Below are 18,894 nucleotides of genomic sequence, written 5' to 3' on the forward strand. Positions count from 1 at the left end.
GCCCCAGCTAGAGAGAGGTCAGGTCCTCTTGCCTTTTTCTGCCCTCTTCCTAGTAGAGTAGCAGGGCCAAGTCCATTATGCAGCATGACCCCACTTTCCCGGCTTTGTTGTCTGACCTGTCAAATGGAGACCTGCAGAGGGGATGGGGATAGTATTCCTGACAAAGGAAGGCCATCGCACCACATGTGGATGCACATGGGTAGCTTGTGTGGGTGGAGACAGGCAGGTAGGTTCCCAGCACCATCTTGACTCTAAGTTGGTCCTAGTGTGCACAGTGTTGGAGTCTGGGAAATGCTGCTGATTAGTTTCCCATTCCCAAACCCTGGAGCCTAGAGGTGGTGAGGACATGGGAGGTGTGGAAAAGAAAGAGCTGTTGTCTCTTCCCAGTTGGTCCTAAAGTGGGGCTCGGGACCCCAGAGGCTCCAGTCAGCAGGGTATCATTTGTCCTGTGGAATGAACCGGGCACTCGGGAATCTCTGGACCAGGATGTACAACAGATGTCAGTGCAGGGGTCCGACTGGCTTGGGTAGGCAGGAAAGCAGCCTGGCTTGGCTGGGCCCTGTCTCCCCTCCCCCCATCCCCACCCCATCTGTACTCGCCTGTGACACTTGTTAGATGTGAGCCATCGGCTAATTTTATCCGGCTCGGGCTCAGCAGGAAACCGACACCGAGGCGCATAGTTCTTCCGGGCGGGCGACTCTGGCCTGCGGGAGGCCAGGCACGGGGAGGGAGGTGGGGAGAATGGGAGGGGTCGAGCTGCTGGCATCACCGCAGGGGCCTCTCTCCTGCCCTTGCCCAGCCAAGTAAAGAACTGAGTTTGGTCACCAAGGTCAGTACATTCCAGGCCACTGGGGCCCAGAGAAGGAAAATGTAACTTGAAAAGATAGTATGAATTCCTTCTGGTGTTCTTCACATTGTTGCTAATTTTGTTCCTTTCATTTCTGGTTTCTGTTCCTGGGTTTTAGCAGAGGCACAGCTTGAGACACAGCAGGTCTTTAAGAAACATTGCTGATGTAACATGAAAACCAGGCATGAAGCTCTCTGGTGACCACTTAGAGAGCTGAAAGGCAGGAATTCAAGGGCCTTTGCCACACAGCCTTCTCAGTCCTTGGGGAGCTAGGTACCCAATTCTTTTCCTTGCTCTTGGGGGGGGGGGGGAGTGTCCCTGCTACATTTAAATTTATTCAAATTTCAAAACTTGCTTCAAGCATTTTTCTTCTAACTGGCCCCCACCCTTTCCAGGCCCCAGCTGTCAGACACTGGGGGAGTGTGTGTGGGGAGTAATCCTTGTCAGCTGGCCTGCTCTGCTACTATAAAGTGGCAAGGAGCTGATGGTTCCCTTTGCAGACATGAAAAGGCCCTGGAGGAAAGCATATGGTAATAAAAATTATGGGATTCCATAGCTTTGAAATCTAATGATCCTGAGTGATCAAACACAGACTGAGCCTTGGGGGATACTGGAGGAGGGATTGAGGGGGCAGCAGATCTTGGGTGGGAGAGCCTGAGGCTTGGCAGCAGGACAGAGTAATTAGCTTCAGTGGGAGGAGAGGAGGCCTGCAGCCCGAGGGTGTTCGCACTCAACTGGAAGAAACAACAATAGCCAAGAGCTGGGTGGCAAACCATGCTCTCCCAAAGGAAACCAGCCCCTCTCTTTGTCCCTGGGCATCCCCGTGCATGGCCAGGAGTTGCTGGGAGTAGAAAGGCAGTTGGTGAAACCAGGATGCCCAGGCCCTGAGTTTAAGCCCCAGGACTAACTAAACAAAGCCAGACCCAACAACAACCAAGGCAGTGTAGAGTGCCTGGGAGAGAGAATAAAACAGGTGTGTGGGTTGAGATTGAGTATAGCTGTAAAGACATGGGGTATGTCCAGTCAGATTTTTTTGTTCAGCTTTTATTTTTATCCGGAGCTGGTTCTGCTGACACCTTTTGGAAATGGACTTTGCTATGCAATTGATGAATGTCCTTTCTCCATCCTAGGGGCAAGTTTCTTCATCTATAAAACATGGGATTTGGACTGAATTGCAAGTCAATTACTTGAGTTCACATGTTGTCTTTGTGTAAACTCCAAGCCTGTTTCCCCCGTTAAATTCAATGCAGAATATGGATACAGAGGACTCTTAAGGTTACCCATAGCTTTGTCCTTCTTTAGGCCTTTCTCCTGTAGCCTCCTCTGTTCCACCAGTTTCAGTCACTGTAAGATTGTGTAACAACCACATGAAACCCTCGAAGTTCCCCAGCAATAACATAAAAGTGGAGAGAGAAGGGGGCTGAACTAAGTTATTGCTAAAGTCTTTGCCAATTTTCAGTGTGGCACATGTGTAGCAAGGTAGAGTAAGCCTGGCCTTTGAGAGGCCTCCCCTCCAACTCAGCTGGTCACCGTGTTTTCATTCTGTCAAGTAAGCATGTTTCTGCTTCAGAGCTCCCTAAAAGTATTCAGTCTCAAAACAGTCCACTCAAGCCCAAATCTCCTTATAGCTAGTCTCTGTTCTCACAGAGAGCACAAACCCTGGCAGAAATCTGATTTGGAATGAGAGTTCCACTCTGAAGCCAAACTTCCTGCTGTTATCCAGGTTAAGATTATGTCACCCTCATAAGCAACATACATACCAAAACCAAACATTTAGATCTGTTTATTTTTGTTCCAAACCCCTTGAGGATTTAAATATCCCAGGTCTCAAGCTCTGAAATTTTGTTCATTCTCCTAGATTTAACTGTGGTGCATAAGTCTGCATCCTACTCTAAATATAATACTGTGCCGCTTAGACCAACCAGCATTCTCTCCAAAAGCACACAAGCCCACACATGCACACACACACACACACACACACACACACACACATGTGTAGAAGTAAATTGACACCTTGCCAATGGTATGTGACACCTGAATGGGCATATTTGGGACCTGTAAATGTCTTTCCTTCATCTGGAGAGAAGTAGGTGACAGCCTGATTCTTAAGAGCTATCCAGCCATGAGCAACAAAGAGACCCTGCAGCACCACCCTCCAGTGACTTGGTAGGGGTGTATCAGGGAAGAATAGAAGTAGGGGTATTGTTGCTTCAGTACTTTCAGTGGCCTCTCCTGGGAGTTACTGGAAGCTTAGGGCCCAGCTTCTCCCATTCTAGTGCTGTGAGAGCTGTCAGGCTAGTAACTCGGCCCCTTCCTGCCCACTGAGCCAAGAACCAGTGGGTTTTCCTTTGAGTAACTGATAAGAGCTGGACTAGGACCAGCGGAAGGGGGCTTAGGCCTTTGGCCTTGAATGAAACCATTAGAGGCCAACCCATACCCCCAGCTGCCTGTTTGTAACGGAAAAACTCATGTGTGGGGACCATTGTCTTCTTTGGTGCCCCTCAGGGCAACCTCATCCTCCTGGCACTGGGATGACCCTGGCTTGGGGTGGCAAGCTACCATTGGCTCCAAATAACAGCCAAGGATGCCTGGCAAAAAGATAATGGAAGGTTGGGTGACAAGAACACAATAGACAAAGGCCCAGAGAGGAGTGAAAAAGACACAAAGACAGAGTGAGGGGAGGGGCTGAGCTCCTAATGAGGTGAGCTGTGCTATCTGAACACAGCCTGGTAGTGCCCTGTGCCTCCAGCCAGGGGCACTTGGAATGCTCTTCAGTAAGACTGTTGCCCAGAGCCTGGGTACAGGGAAACATCTGGCACCGACTTCACAAGGATGAAAAATGGGCCAGAGTCTGCCTCTCCTGGCACCTTTAATGCCCACTAACAGGGGCCCAGAATGTCCATCATGAGGGACACACTGGGTGGTAAAGGCTAGGGTGGCTTCTCCTTCCTAAAAGAAGCTGTCCAACCCTGTGTGTGTGCAGCTGCTGTCTATACCATTTGGGGATCCAGGTGCAGAATGAGTTTTTCTCCCCTCAATCAGTTCATTTCCTAGCCTGGCCCAGGTGGAAAAATTGAGCTGTCATGGAAATTGAGAGATGGTCCTTACCCATGTCAATAACCACTGCCCCTCCCCTACCACATCAGCATACTGTCATCAGTCCTTCTCTGCCTGCTGAGATGAAAGGAAGTTTCTTCACATTTTGACATAATGGATACAAGGATGGGGAGTTGGGAAGGCTTTCTGATTTATGCATTGACTTGGGAAATCCATACAAATCTGTGAATGAAATATGGAACTCTGTGAGGGTTGAGGTCACTTCCCTGTGTGATATTCTACTTTTCCAGTCTATGATTGTATCAGTTTGAGCCAAAAAGTGAGATGTGACTGAGCCTGAGATAAGTGGAATTAATGTCAGTGTCAGGGGGGTGGACTGGGCCAAGAGGAGGTTGATTGGCCCAAGCTCTGGGTCCTTCCTTTATCCAAGCACCTATTTATCTATGACAGACATAGAAAGAAAGTGGGTGGGGGAGAGGATGAAGAGGAGGCAGTAGAGGAAAAATAAAAGGCAGGGAAGGGAGGAGCAGATTGTTAACCAACTATATCGTGGGGATGCTGCACACAGCTCTTGGGAAGCCACTGGTCTCAAGAATGTGAGGCTAAACAATACTTTTTGTTTCATCTTTCCCCATTCCCAAGTGGCTCCCAATGTTGAATGGCAATGAATTCCTCAGCATAGAGGCATGGGTCTCCCCAATAGGCTCTTGGGAACACAGTAGCACCTTTGGCAGTTGACTTTAGTAGGTGACTAATAAGCTGGGATCAGAGGTCCAACCCTCCCCCCGCCGCCCCCCCCCTAAGATTAGAAAGTATATGGAGAGAATCCAGAAGCCAGAGGGTGGATCCCAATCTTTCCCAGGAGGTTGGGGTGGGGAAGAAGGGCTCTGGCAAGTTTAAAGGCATTCACAGGGAGAATTTGGTTAATGAGTTTGAAACACCTAGAGCTTCGGCTCCAAGGGGATGGTCAGGTGGCTGAAATTCTGTGTGCACAGGTTTGGGAACAAGTGTGCTGGTGGCAAAAAATGTAAATGCTGAGCAGGGTGGGATGAAGGGTAAGGGCTGGAGAGGAGCACACAATGGCAAGGAAGAGGCATTAAATTGGTTCCTCAGGGGTGGGGGAGCCTGGCAGCAGCTCTCCATTGGGATCTGGATCATGGGCCAACATCTTATCCTTGCTGGAATCCCTCTGCTCCTTCTTGAACATCCTTTGATGCATCAGAGGGACGAAGAAGAGGATTACAGCTCCAATGATGGGGGGCACACCGGCAAAGTAGAAGGCCACATGATAGTCACCAAAGCAGTTGCGAAGGAGGCCTTAAAGAGTTAAGAGACACAAGTTAAGTTCAGCTCTGTCCTGCCGTCCAAAGGGTGTCTCCTAGAAGCCATCCCAGACCTATCCAGAGAGCCTGGGCCTGCACTGCCTTGACTCAGATGCCCCCTCAACTTCAATGCAGATGGCTTTCCCCTGTGGTTAATGAGGCTACTGGCCCTTAGGGTGAATGCTCATTAGGAGAGAAGCTTTCATCAAGCTACAGGTATCTTCTAGTCACTTCTAGGGATGGCATTGGGAAGGAACTAGTTTAAAATAACTCCAGAAGATGACTCAAGCCTTGTCTTGGTTCACAGTGATATTCCTCACTCCTACTCCCTCCCTCCCTCCTTCCCTCCCTCCCTACTGTACTGATGGAACGAACAATTCAGTGGAGTTCCTGATGGCTTTTGCTCTGAAGTTCCGAATGCCCTAAGAAGTTGTATGTGCATATCTTTCTTCCAGTTACAGATATAGTTTTCCCCTCTGAGACCTCCAAACTGCTCTTACCATCAACATGGAGGGCATAGGATGCAAGGCCTCACCTCCAGAAGCTATTGTGAGATATTCCGTATGGCAGGCTCTTGGCCCTTTGCTTACTTGGGAGGTAAGAAAAATGGAAAGAGTTGTGGGTTCTGGGGCATGTTGGGATCAAAGGCTAGGTCAAGGCTCTCCTCCTACCATAGACAGTGTGGTTGTTGTACAAGAGCCTTCAGTGAAAGGTTTGCCATTGTTGCATGGTGCCCTCATAAAATCTTGTACACAGATAACATTTAAGAAGTTTTTGTTGAATTAGCCCTGAAGAGCCAGACTTTGAAGTCAGGCCCCACTTTACCACGTGAACCCCACTTTACCACGTGAACCTGAGATAAGCAGGCCCTGTGAGCAAACCCACGACAAGCTTATTAGGGCCCAGCCGGTCAAGAACTCTAACCGCTGGGAATGCTTAACTCTAACTGCCCCCAGAATGCCTCAAGCCCTGAGCTAATCAGATTTGTACCCGTGTCCTAATCTTGCTTGCTTAAACACCTGATTGCTATAACTTTGTTTTTTGTCTTGCTTGAACACCGGATGGCTGTAACTTTGTTTTTTGCCTTTATAAGCCCTGTGCAATCGCAGCTCGGGGCTTCCTCCTAACCTCCGCTGTGTCGGTGGGTAGGAGGAGGCCTGAGTTGCAGCTCACCTGAATAAAGCCTTGACTTGCTTTTGCATTTCAGAACGTCTGTGTCTCAGTGGTCTTCTTGGTGGTCGTTTTGCGACTTGGCATAACATTTGGGGTTTTGTCTGGGATAGCCCCAGAGACCTCTGAGACCCCAGACTCCGAAGGTAAGAAAACAGCGCTGTTCATTTGTCTTGTCCTGTAATTTGTCTGTTTGTCTGTCTGTTTTGCTTTTGCTTATTTCTTGAAGGGGTTATCGAAGTGGACGCGCTTACTCGGCAATCCTGGGGGACGCCCCAGACTCTCCACCCTTGAAGGGGGACCCCTGGAACCCTGCCTTGATACTTGTAGGGCTCAAGTTAGTTTGGTTTTTGGCCGGAACTGACTGGGAGGGCCTCCTAACCGAGACTCAACCCGCCCACCTTGTACTTGGGTCTGCTTCTTCTGCTTAGCTTGCTGGAGGTTGTGGGCCAACTTGGGAGATCTCCAACTCGTAGCTTTTCTTGTTCTCAGGCCTGTGTGTTGTATTGTTATAATTGTTTTGTTTTTTGTAGCCTTTTGGACTGAACATCTGATCAGAGCTATGGGTAACGTTCTATCATGGGAACCTCTATCTAGCCCCCTAGACTTGATCCTAGCTCACTGGAGGGATGTTAAGGAGATAACTCAGAACCAGAGTGTGGCCCTTAAGAAGGAAAAGTGGATTACCCTGTGCAAGTCAGAATGGCCCACCTTTGAGGGAGCTAATTGGCCACCTGAGGGGAGCTTTGACATAGTTAAGATCAGGACTTTACAATGCCTAATCGACGCCCCTCGTTCAAGCTATCTAGACCAGGTTCCTTATAGACACCTGGAGGGAACTAGTTGACAGGGACACTGCAGCTTGGGTTCGGCCTTTCTTACCAACTCCCTCCTCCACTCCTTCCCCTACCCAATATTCACTCAAAATTGGGCCCACCTGTCCTCCAGGGAGGAAGCGTGGAGGAGGAAATGTTTCCTAACTCTACAAGAGCAGGACTCTGAGGAAAATGTTTCAGCTGTGCCCTCTGCTCTGGAGAGTCCTGCTCAGTCAACTCGCCGGCGCCGGCAGCCCAGGACACGGATGCATTGGCCCGAGTCCCGACCCGCAGCCACCGACAGGGGCGGACACGGGGCCAGCCCAAGCCACCCGCAGGTGGCAGGGAGTGACCCCACCGCGCAGCGCTGTTGTCTCTGTGTTGTTTCTAAGTCTGACAGTCTCTTTTGTGTCAAACCTTCATAGGTCATTGGAAAGATGTACAGGCGACGGTTCACAATCAGAGTGTGAGTGTCCACAGAAAGAACTCTGGGGTGACCCCCATCCAGCCTTCTTAAGCAGAAAATTATTTGGTGTGCTAAAATGTTTTACTAAAATGTTTTACTAAGACTATCAAGCCCTGGAAAATGAGCCTGGAGAATGCTCAAGATCTAATACTGGCCCTTAATAAGTTCCAGGTAAGAGCATGCTTAAAAACTACTTCTGTGTGGACCACCTTGTTGCTTTTAATTGGAGTAAAGTGGCCTATTGTAAGACTCACTGATCTGAAATCTGCAGTTCAAAGCCAGCCCGGGCAAAGAAAGGTCCCTGTGAGAGTCTTCATCTCTACTTGGCCAGCAGAAGTGCTGGGAACAGAGTCGCTTTGAGGCTCAAAGTGGTAGGGTGCTAGTCTTGAGCTGGAGAGCTGAGGGACAGCACTCAGGCCCTGAGTCCAAGTCCAGTGAAAAGTCACTCCACCTGGGACAAAAGTGATGGAGCAGCCAGAGGCAGTAAGCCACTGCTTGGATGGCAGAGATGGTGTCAGATCCTAGAGTCACTCCTGTTTGGCCTTTCAAAAGCTAATCAAAGCCGGGAAGTCCTAGAAGAATAGTTCGTAAGCATGCCTTTCTAATGCCCATGTCTGTCTACTGGGCAGGAACTTGCCAGTCATCTGTGATAGTGGGTAGTAAGGGTAAGTTTGTCAAATGAGAGGATAGTTTAAAATCCCAACCCCCGCATCTACTTAAAGCCCTGACTGGCAGTGAGAATTTTAAGCTGATACATCTGTTCAGGAAAGAAAGCTTGTAGACCTGAGATTGCGTCCTTACTGAGATCTGTTAAAGGCCTGCAAAGGTAATGTAGGCATTTTTTTTAGGTCATCAGAGATCAGTTCCCCAGCCAGTCAGGAAAAAGCTTTTACAAACTAGAATGTTAAAAGGCACAAATTTGTAAACCTGAAGTCACCTATCTGGGCTTCATATTAAAAGAGGGCAAGTGTTGGCTGTCGGATGCACATAAAGAGACTGTGCTAAAAATCCCTGTGCCTAAGCCAGCTAGACAAGTCAGAGTTCCTGGGAACAGCAGGCTTTTGCCAGCTGTGGATACCTGGGTTCGCTGAGATGGCCAAGCTTCCATATGAAGCCACCAAAAACCTCCCAGAGTTTCATTGGACTGAGCAGATGAAAAAAGCCTTTGAGGCAATCAAGAAAAGCCTTCTGGAAGCCCCTGCCTTAGGCCTACCTGACATGAATACCAAGAGAGGGGGCTACTGACAGCTGAAGGAAAAGCCATTAGAAACAAGCAGGAGATATTAAGCCTCATCAGGGCCCTATGGGAATCAGCAAAGATTGACATTATGCACTGTCTGGGTCAGCAAAAGGGAGTTGATTCGGTGACTAGAGGAAATAATCTAGCCGACCAGGCAGCCAAGGAAGCAGCCCTTCAGCCCAGAGCAGAAATATTGACTTTAGTAGACCCAGGGCCACGAGCTTTGCCTCCTGTGCCCCAGTATTCCCAAGAAGACTTGGAGTGGATAAAGAAAATTCCCATGGCCCACAAAACCCCGGACAGAGAAGGAAACAATGACTGGTGGAAAACTTGTGAAGGGAAACTTATCTTGCTACAAGGGCTGGGTAAGAGGACCCTTAAGAGAATCCACCGAGCTTCTCATATGGGAACCCGAAGAATGCAGGACTTGCTCTGACACTCCAAAGTGAAAATTAGAAAGATCAACTTATTGAAGATATTGTTAAAAATTGCAAGGCCTGTCAGCTTACCAATGCCCCCAATCAAGTTACTAAAGGAGCTCGCCTCCGTGGGGATAGGCCAGGCGTGTATTGGTAAGTAGATTTCACAGAAATTAAACCTGGAAAATTTGGATACAAATATTTGCTAGATTTTGTAGACACCTTTTCAGGATGGGTTGAAGCCTATCCAACAAAGCATGAGACTGCAAATGTAGTGGCTAAGAAGATCCTGGAAGAAATCCTACCCAGGTATGGCTTCCCATCCAACATTGGGTAGGACAAGGGACCGGCCTTCATCTCAAAAGTAAGTCAGGGAATAGCCACTGCACTGGGGGCAGATTGGAAATTGCATTGTGCTTATAGACCCCAGAGTTCAGGACAGGTAGAGAGAATGAATCAGACTCTAAAAGAGACCTTAACTAAACTGGCCTTAGAGACTGGCGCACACTGGGTGTCACTCCTTCCTTTTGCTCTGCTTAGAGTAAGAAATTCTCCGTATCAGCTTGGCTTTACTCCTTTTGAAATAATGGACGGGTACCCCCCGCCCATTATCCCTAGCCTTCAGATTGAATTGCTTGCTGATTTGGATGATACTGAATTTTTGTGTAAACTAGATTATTTGCAGCTTGTGCACAAGAATATGTGGCCCCAACTTAAGGCATATGATTCCGCTTCTGTCCCTACCCCCCATTTATTCAGACCAGGGGACTGGGTGTTCGTCCGGAGGCATAACCCCAGATCCTTTGAACCATGGTGGAAGGGACCCTACGTAGTGCTACTGACTACTCCCACCGCCCTCAAGGTAGACAGCATTGCCACTTGGGTCCATTGCTCCCACACCAGGCCAGCTGACCCCTTTGCCCTGAACGAAGACTACCGTGGTGGACTCAGCTGCTTCGCCTTCGCCTTAAGAAAAAAAGTTAGACTGAATATTGTTATAATTTTCTTTTTGCCTTCTTTCCTTGCTACCCAGGCTAATGTTGATGCTATTTTGGCAGCTCACTCCAAGTGGAGTGAGCCCCTTATTTTGGCAACTAACAGGAGTCTTGTAAAGTCCCATGCAAGAAGGCATTGGTAGTTTGGGGCTTGCTCAGGAATATGGGTATAGCCACCCGACCCTTAGAGCATAGCTGAGAAATTCATGTATTATTTTGTTGCTTACATTTGGATACTAAACACTATAGAGCTAATGGTAAGTCTGTATAGCTGAAAGTTAATTTCCAGTTTGAAGTAATCCTGCAGTCCCTTGGTAAAGTAGACTAAGGTTATAGGTTCCTGGCTAGGTAAGGTCAACGTCCCTCAGTCAGCCGGAAGAAGCTACAGAAGATGGATGATCTTCACCCATCAGCCCCCCTTTAAAACCAAGGGACCAGAGTTGTTTTTGGTTACTACTTTGGGCCCTATTGGCCCATGCCTTATCTCTATATCATCCCCTAGACATGCAAGCCATTGAAATGGACAGAATGGAGCCATGATTGGCTCCCAAGGTACCAAAGAAAAAAGGGGTAAATGAAGAGCCAGACTTTGAAGTCAGGCCCCACTTTACTACGTGAACCCCACTTTACCACGTGAAGCTGAGATAAGCAGGCCCTGTGAGCAAACCCACGACAAGCTTATTAGGGCCCAGCCGGTCAAGAACTCTAACCGCTGGGAATGCTTAACTCTAACTGCCCCCAGAATGCCTCAAGCCCTGTGCCTTGAGCCCTGAGCCAATCAGATTTGTACCTGTGTCCTAATCTTGCTTGCTTGAACACCTGATTGCTGTAACTGTTTTTTGTCTTGCTTGAACACCTGATGGCTGTAACTTTGTTTTTTGCCTTTATAAGCCCTGTGCAATCGCAGCTCGAGGCTTCCTCCTAACCTCTGCTGTGTCAGTGGATAGGACAAGGCCCGAGTTGCAGCTCGCTTGAATAAAGCCTTGCCTTGCTTTTGCATTTCGTAACGTCTGAGTCTCGGTGGCCTTCTTGGTGGTCGTTTCGCGACTTGGCATAACAGCCCATTTGGCTAAACCTAGGGAATCTAATCATGAATCAATGTTTCTAGGAAATTGATTTGAAAGGAAATGAAGTTCTTTTTAAATTGTTTTCTAGTTCTTATGTTCCTTGAGGTGCCAACAATGGCCTTCTGGGAGAGTGGAGAGAGACATTAGTAGTGTTGAGAGATGGAAAGATAGCATGCTGGCACTTCCTACTGCCTGCTGGAGGTGAGCCTCAAAGGCTCAGTCCTGGGACTCTTCTACAGTGTAGTTCCAAAGCCAGGGGAGTGGGGAAGATAACTCTCAAGGGTTTTTTTTTCCACTTTTTTCTTTTTGCCAGTCCTGAGGCTTGAACCCTGGGCCTGAGCTCTGTCCCTGAGCTTTTGTGTTTGAGGGTAGTGCTCTGTTACTTGAGCCAACATTCCACTTCTGGATTTTTCTGTGATTAATTGGAGATAAGACTCTCATGGACTTTCCTGCCCAGGCTGGCTTCAAACCATGATCCTCAGATCTCCGCCTCCTAAGTAGCTAGGATTAGCAGGTGTGAGCCACCAGTGCCCAGATATCACTCAGTTTTAGGAAACCAGGGTTGATTCTTACTATTTTTTTTACCTAACTACCTTGAAATAATCACTTTCCTATGAACATTAAAAGAAACATTAGATCAAAGCTGGCCACAGTGATGTGTACTTGTAATCTCAGAACTCGGGGGACTAAGGCAGGAGGAATGTAAATTCAAGACCAATTTGGGCTACAGAGTGAGTTCCAAACCAGCCTGAGCTACATAGCAAGTGCTTGAATTAAAAAAAAACAAAAAAAAAAACAGAATGTAAGCCAGGTGCTGGTGGCTCATACCTATAATCCTAGCTACTCAGGAGGCCAAGATCTGAGGATCACAGTTTGAAGCCAGCCCAGGCAAGAAAATCCATGAGACTCTTATCTCCAATTAACCAGTAAAATTTTGAAAGTGGAGCTGTTGCTCAAATGGTAGAACACTAACCTTGAGAGGAAAAAAACAGGGACAGTGTCCAGGCCCTGAGTTCAAGCCCCAGAACTGGTACACACACACACACACACACGCACACAGCTATAAACAAAAATTCCCAGAATGTAAGAAAGCAGGAAGGGAGAGAGAGGGGTCAGACAGGAGAGGGACAGGAGAGGAGAAAAGAGATGGGAGAGGAGAGGAAAGGACAGAAGAGGAGAGAGGGGAGGATGGGGGAGGGGGAGGAAAGGAATGAAAGGGGAAGGGGAGGAGGGGAGTGAAGGGGGTGGGAGAGGAAGGGAGTGAAAGGGGAAGGGAAAGAGGAGTGACAAGGGAGGCAGAGGAAGGGAGTGGAAGGAGGGGTGGAGGGGAAGCAAAGAATATTGAAACAATAGAATGGTAATTTTTCTCTTTACTCCTCTGGAAGGATCCCATCTGTCTACAATGAAACTCCAGTGACACATATACAGCTTTGGAAAACCCATCCCCCCAAACGATTTCATGCCTATGTACTATACTAAATCGTACACCGTCATGATAAAGGCTTTCCTGCACTGTAACAAGACTGCTTACACAGAAAAGAGGAAAAGGAAGCTTAAGCAGAGATACTCTGTAGATCAATCCTTGAATAAATAGGACTCTGATTCCCTGGCAATCAGACTCACCTGCAATGGGAGGCCCAGCAATCATTGGCAGGGCCATCATTCCCAGGAGGTAGCCAATGGCCTGTGAGGCCTGCATCGGACCCACCAGCTCAAAAGCAATGGGGGCCATGATGGTGATGAAGAAACCATCACACAGGCCCAGGAAGAGACAGACAACGATGAGGCCTCCAAAGTCCCGGCATAGGGGAATCATCATGGACATGAGGCCCAAGAGCAGGAATGAGAGAACCTAGAAGAGTGAATACCTTAAGTTATGTTATGCTGGCCAGCCCAAACCACATGGCAAATGACATCTTTCTTACATCTTCATTGCTACCATCTATAAAATGGGGCACTGGGAGGGATGTCAACAGGGAGAGCTGTTGTAAGTCCTGCACTGAAGAATTCCGTTTTTAAGAAAGCCCCTGCTTAACTGAATCTAGCAGGCTTTTTTTTTTAAGACAGAAATGGCCCTGAGGCCCCTTATACTACATCCTGAACTCAAGGGAGAAATTGTTGTCTATGAGGCTGTATCTGGCTGTCCCAGGAATGGGAGTCTGGGATTGGGCCTTGTTCTTTGATGCAAGCAAGATATGGGGAAAGAAAGGGGAAGTGGTGAGGAAACCTTGCTTCGTGATTCCATGGGGGCTGCAATGGAAGGTGCTGATTTCTAAATTGGGGGAGAAGCTAGTGCTCATTTTTGTTGATTATAGAAAACATCTTGGCATGAGAGGGACCTTTGGGAGATTCACCCAGGTTCCTTATTGTTTAACTTATAGAGACATGCCACCCATCTCAGGCATCAAGGCTCTGAGAGCCTATGGATGAACTAAATATGCTGGGAATGCAATGAAGAGGCCTTTCAAGGGGATCAAACCACTAGCAGGGTCTCTAGCATCTAAAACCAGACCAGGAACACTGACTAGCCCCTGAGCTTACTTTGGCCTGAGCAAAATGACTCTAAACCAAAAGAATATGCCTTTTCAGAGGCTGGTTCCCCACCTCCCACCCCTTTCACTACAGTGAGAAGGGCCACAGATGTTGTGTTTTTTTAATTACTATTAAGATCCTATGCAGGGGCTGGGGATATGGCCTAGTGGCAAGAGTGCCTGCCTCATATACATGAGCCCCTGGGTTCGATTCCCCAGCACCACATATACAGAAAATGGCCAGAAGTGGCGCTGTGGCTCAAGTGGCAAAGTGCTAGCCTTGAGCAAAAAGAAGCCAGGGACAGTGCTCAGGCCCTGAGTCCAAGCCCCAGGACTGGCCAAAAAAAAAAAAAAAAGAAGATCCTATGCAATCTGTCTCTATGAGCAAGAGTAAAACCTTGGGCAGTAGGCAGAGAAAGATGCCTTGACCCCCAACCCATTGCAGCCTACACAGCCAGGTTATTCCAGGGCCAGGGCTACAACTTGAACTGTTTACTAAGAGGTTCATGAATTTGCCAATAGTTCATAGTTGGCCAATAAGCAAGCCAACTTACCCAGGAAGGAGCAGATATCAAATATGTTTCATGTCCTAAAATTTTTTTGTATTGTTTCTCACAGTGGTTTATTAGGAAGATCAGCTGGCTTGGGGAAGGATAATGCCACCTGAGACCATCCATACCTTTGAACTTTACCCAGCCTGTTTTGAAGTAGTGAAACAGAAGCTAGGCACCCAGATTTTCCTCTAGGAGATTCACATGCAACTATGAGATAAAACCAGGCCTACCTATCAGCCTGGATCATTATGATAATTAGGAGGTAACACCATTATATAACACAAAGGACCCCATTAACTGATTTTAATCAGCTATAATTGCTACCTATTGTGTCTAGCTATCTCTCAGCATCCTCCAAGAGGTCTTGCCAAGGTTTGGACATTTAAAATCACTCCTGGAAAACAGGCTCTGTTAGGGAGCTGGTACCAGTAAGAGGGGGAAGCTAAGTGGAAAGAATGAGGAAGAGTATAGGTGAAATATTTTATATACATGTATGAAAATAGAACAATGAAATCTGGTGAAACTGTGTTAAGAGGGGAGGTGAGGTGACAAGGATGAAAGAAGTGAGGTTGATGGGGTACATTGTTTGCATATGGAAATGTCACAGTGACACCCTCTGTTGTACAAGTAATACATGATAAAACTTTTTTAAACTCCCTCTTGGAACTGAGAATCTGGCCTCAAAAACTGTCTCAAAGGGAGGCTATTCTGCGGGTTGTCACCATTTCCTTTCTAGCAGATGGTACAGGGGTGAGATGCCAGACACCTGTGCTTGTCTTTACCCCTAGTAGGAAGTGAGGGTCCAGTGAGTGGCTCTTTTGAACCTGGCCTGTGCACCTGCATCTGACCCAGAGAGGAAAGGAGAGCAATTCCTGTGACCAAGGATCTCAAGAAACCAGAGAGGAGAAGTTCATCCTTTGTGTTGTGCTCTTTTCCTAAAACACAGAATTTGTAAAATAAGGGAGTTGGACTAAACATTGGTGAAAAGGTTTCAGCTATAATGGTTTAAGATTATTTTAGATCATGCTGAGTGGAAAAATTGGGTCAAGTGTGACTAAGGAAAAGGAGGAACATAAGGTGGGTGGGGAAAGTAAGCAGAAGCCCTGAGTCCTAGCCTAGCTCTGTTTAAATAGCTATTATGCCTCCCCAGCCCTTTGAACTCCCACTGTGCAGGCCTCTCCTCAAGATAAAGTTCTGGCCCAGTGCCAGATCCCCCTTGCAGAACCCTTTGGCATCTTGGAGACGCTAATACTGGAAGGGAAGACCTATGGGATAGGGTGGCGGTAGCTGTGAAAGAAACTGAGAGAGCACGCATACTCCCATGGAAAAGGCCATCCAAATGAAAGCACTTACTGATATTTGCACAGGAATTCAAACTTTCGCAATTGGGTTCTCTCAATCAGAAGCCTCTTGATTGGACCTTCCTCAAAGTCTGAGTCTCAGCTCTGCCATGACTCCCTTAGACAAAGGTGGACTATGAAAAGAGTCTCATCTCTGCCACTGCTTCTCTGCTACACCTCCAAGTGAGCCCAACCACAAGAGAAAAAAAGCATGAACCAGGAGGTCAGGGTGGTCATCTTGCTGTCAGGTAGAGGAAGACTGACCCAGTCCATACAGACCAGGACCAGTCACACAGAAGGTGGCCTCTGGATCTTCCATGTGTCTAATGGTACACAACATGAGGAACCCTGTGTCCATGTCCAAAAGATTAAACCTTGCCACACCTATGGCTCTTTTGATCTTCACTTGTAATGTGAAATAGGAAAGAAGTATTCTCATTATACAATGAGGACTAAAGAGGGGAAGTGAAGTCTGTCCTTTGCTGGGATCTTTTTTGGTGACCACTGATAGGATACTATTCGAGAACCAGTATTTGATGCCAAATAGCTTTGCTAATACGAGAAGTGATAGATCTGGGCCTGGACCTAGAGGAGAGAGACACTGATCAAGAGTGCTATGAGTGTCTAAGACCCTCTGAGATGGTATAATGTAGCAATGAAATCAGTCCGTACTGAGGCAGCATAGACCTTCTGGCCTCAGAGCCCCAGTTTGAGAAAGGAACATCCAGCCAAAGCCAGGTGCCCCTGGCTTTAATCCTAGCAACTCAGGAAGCTGAGATCTGAGGATCATGGTTCAAAGCCAGCCTATGCAGAAAAGCATGTGAGACTCATCTCCAATTAAACAACAAAAAGCTGGATGTAGAGCTGTGGCTCAAGTGGTAGACTGCTAGTCTTGAGCCAACAAAAAAAGCATAAGGACAGCACCCAGGCCCTGAGTTCAAGCCCCAGGACCAAGGGTGGGGGAAGAAAGCTTCCTGTGTAAGAAATTCTCCACACTGCTGTCACTGAATATGCACTCCATCTTGGTGAAGGAGGCAGAACAAGGATAGTTGCCTTTGTTGGAAAGCAGGGGAAAGCTAAGAGAATTTGACTGACTTTTCTATGTTGCACACAGTTGATGTCAGAGCTGGGGTCCAGGTAACTGCAATGATACATCCTACCACCATATCCCAAAGCCTGGGGACAACCTAATCTTACAGACAGTACAAGAGTAGTCCTACTCACCTGTAAGTAGATCTTCTTTAGTCCAGGAATAGAGTCACTGACATGGCCAGACACAAGACGCCCAAGGCCTGAGGTAGCTCCGATACACACCAATAGCACCCAGGTCTCCTTGATTTCCAAGAACTCCTCTTCTACATACTTCATCTGAAAGGCATAACATCAGGCCCCCCAAAACAGGTGGAGGAAGAGGAGCTGACTGATGAACTGTTAGCATATCTAGGACCCTCTATTTTTCACTTCCCTGGGCCAGGGCATGAATATGTTCCGTGTAACCCCAATTCTAGATTAAACTCTGTGGCCATTCCCAACATCCCCCAAAGACTGCTTACCCCTGACTCTATGGAATTTAGGCTTTTGAGGAAGAGTTGAAGGGACATTGGTATCTCCAAACCCCCTTTAGCCCTGAGAGGACAGAACACAACCTTAACAACTAAGAAAAATCCAGGGATTGTTCTACCATCTCTCCATTTCCTCATTCCACCCTGACAGGCAGGGGCAACATCAATCTGCCAAGGGAGAACTTCCTCCAATTTCTATGTAATTCTCCCATGTGTGTTTTAAGAAACACAAAGTTTAAGGGCTAAGGGTGTATCTCAGTGTTAGAGCATGTGCTTACTGTACACAAGGCCCTGAGGTTAATCCCACAAAGATACACACATGCATACATAAATATGTGCACACACACATACACACAACTTTTTCGTCAGTAATGGGGCTTGAACTCTGGGCCTGGGCACTGTCCCCAAGGCTCTTCATCTCAAAGCTAGTGCTCTACCACTTGAGCCACAGTGCCACTTCTGGTTTTCTGGTGGCTAATTAGAGATGAGTCTCAATGACTTTCTTGACCGGGCTGGCTTTGAACCACAATCCTCAGACCTCAGCCTCCTGAGTAGCTAGGATTAGAGGCATGAGCCACCAGCACCTGGCTTACACACAAATATTTGAAGACTGTGGAGAATGCCAGGTGATCTACAATGAACAATTTTGTGGCTAGACAGGTTCCTTTTGTGTGGGGCTGCGGTTGAATTCGGGCCTCCTACTTGTGAGGCAGATGCTCTCCTCCTTGAGCCAATATTCTCAGCCATTTTTGCTTTAATTATTTTTCAGATAGAGTCTTTTGTTTTTACCTGGGACCAGCCTTGGACTATGCTTCTGAGTAGCTGGAGTTATAGGCGTGCACTACCACACCTGGCCCCTGAATTTTTTTCTTCTTAGTGCTGGTACTGGGGCTTGAACTCATGGGCTTGGGCACTGTCCCTTAGCCTTTTTTTTTACTCAAGGCTGGTACTCTACCTCTTGAGCCACAACTCCGCTTCCAGCTTTTTTCGGATTAATTGGAGATAAGTTTCACATAATTGTCTCCAGGCTTTGATCCTCAGATCTCAGCCTCCTGAGTAGCTAGAATTACAGTGGCACCTGGCTCCTAATAAATGTCTTTACTACAAGACTTGTAGTGCCTTAAAGAGATTACTATACATTATGAAGTAGAGAGATCTCATTCCTAAACAAAATCATTTCATCAGGAAGATCAGCCTTCACCAATCATAGTCTTTACAAAGGCTATTTTGGGTTATCTGAGCCAGTTACTTGCATCCAGCTATATTTATCTCTTTAAAAAAATCTACTGGGCTAGGAATGTGGCTTAGTAGTAGAGTGCATGAAGCCATGGGTTTGAATCCTCAGTATCACATAAACAGAAAAGGCTAGAAGTGGCACTGTGGCTCAAGTGGCAGAGTGCTAGCCTTGAGCAAAAAGAAGCCAAGGACAGTGCTCAGGCCATGAGTCCAAGCCCCAGGACTGACCAAAAAAACAAAACAAAACAAAAACACAACTAAAGGTCTCAGCTC

At 47.4% G+C, this 18,894-nt stretch overlaps 1 protein-coding gene across 1 annotated transcript in view; it reads right to left on the minus strand.

The window, feature by feature from the left end:
* Positions 1-2,615: 2,615 nt before the first annotated feature.
* The window catches only part of Slc16a2 (solute carrier family 16 member 2), a gene marked incomplete at its 5' end in the record, with an annotated part of 113,083 nt that continues 96,804 nt past the window's right edge, over positions 2,616-18,894 (minus strand). Inside the window, 3 exon segments of the mRNA XM_048335365.1 lie at positions 2,616-5,221; positions 13,022-13,250; positions 17,048-17,191. Of these exon segments, the coding sequence (XP_048191322.1) occupies positions 5,001-5,221; positions 13,022-13,250; positions 17,048-17,191 (594 nt within the window).

This window comes from Perognathus longimembris, chromosome 28 (assembly GCF_023159225.1).
Source record: "Perognathus longimembris pacificus isolate PPM17 chromosome 28, ASM2315922v1, whole genome shotgun sequence".
Classification (NCBI taxonomy): domain Eukaryota; kingdom Metazoa; phylum Chordata; class Mammalia; order Rodentia; family Heteromyidae; genus Perognathus; species Perognathus longimembris.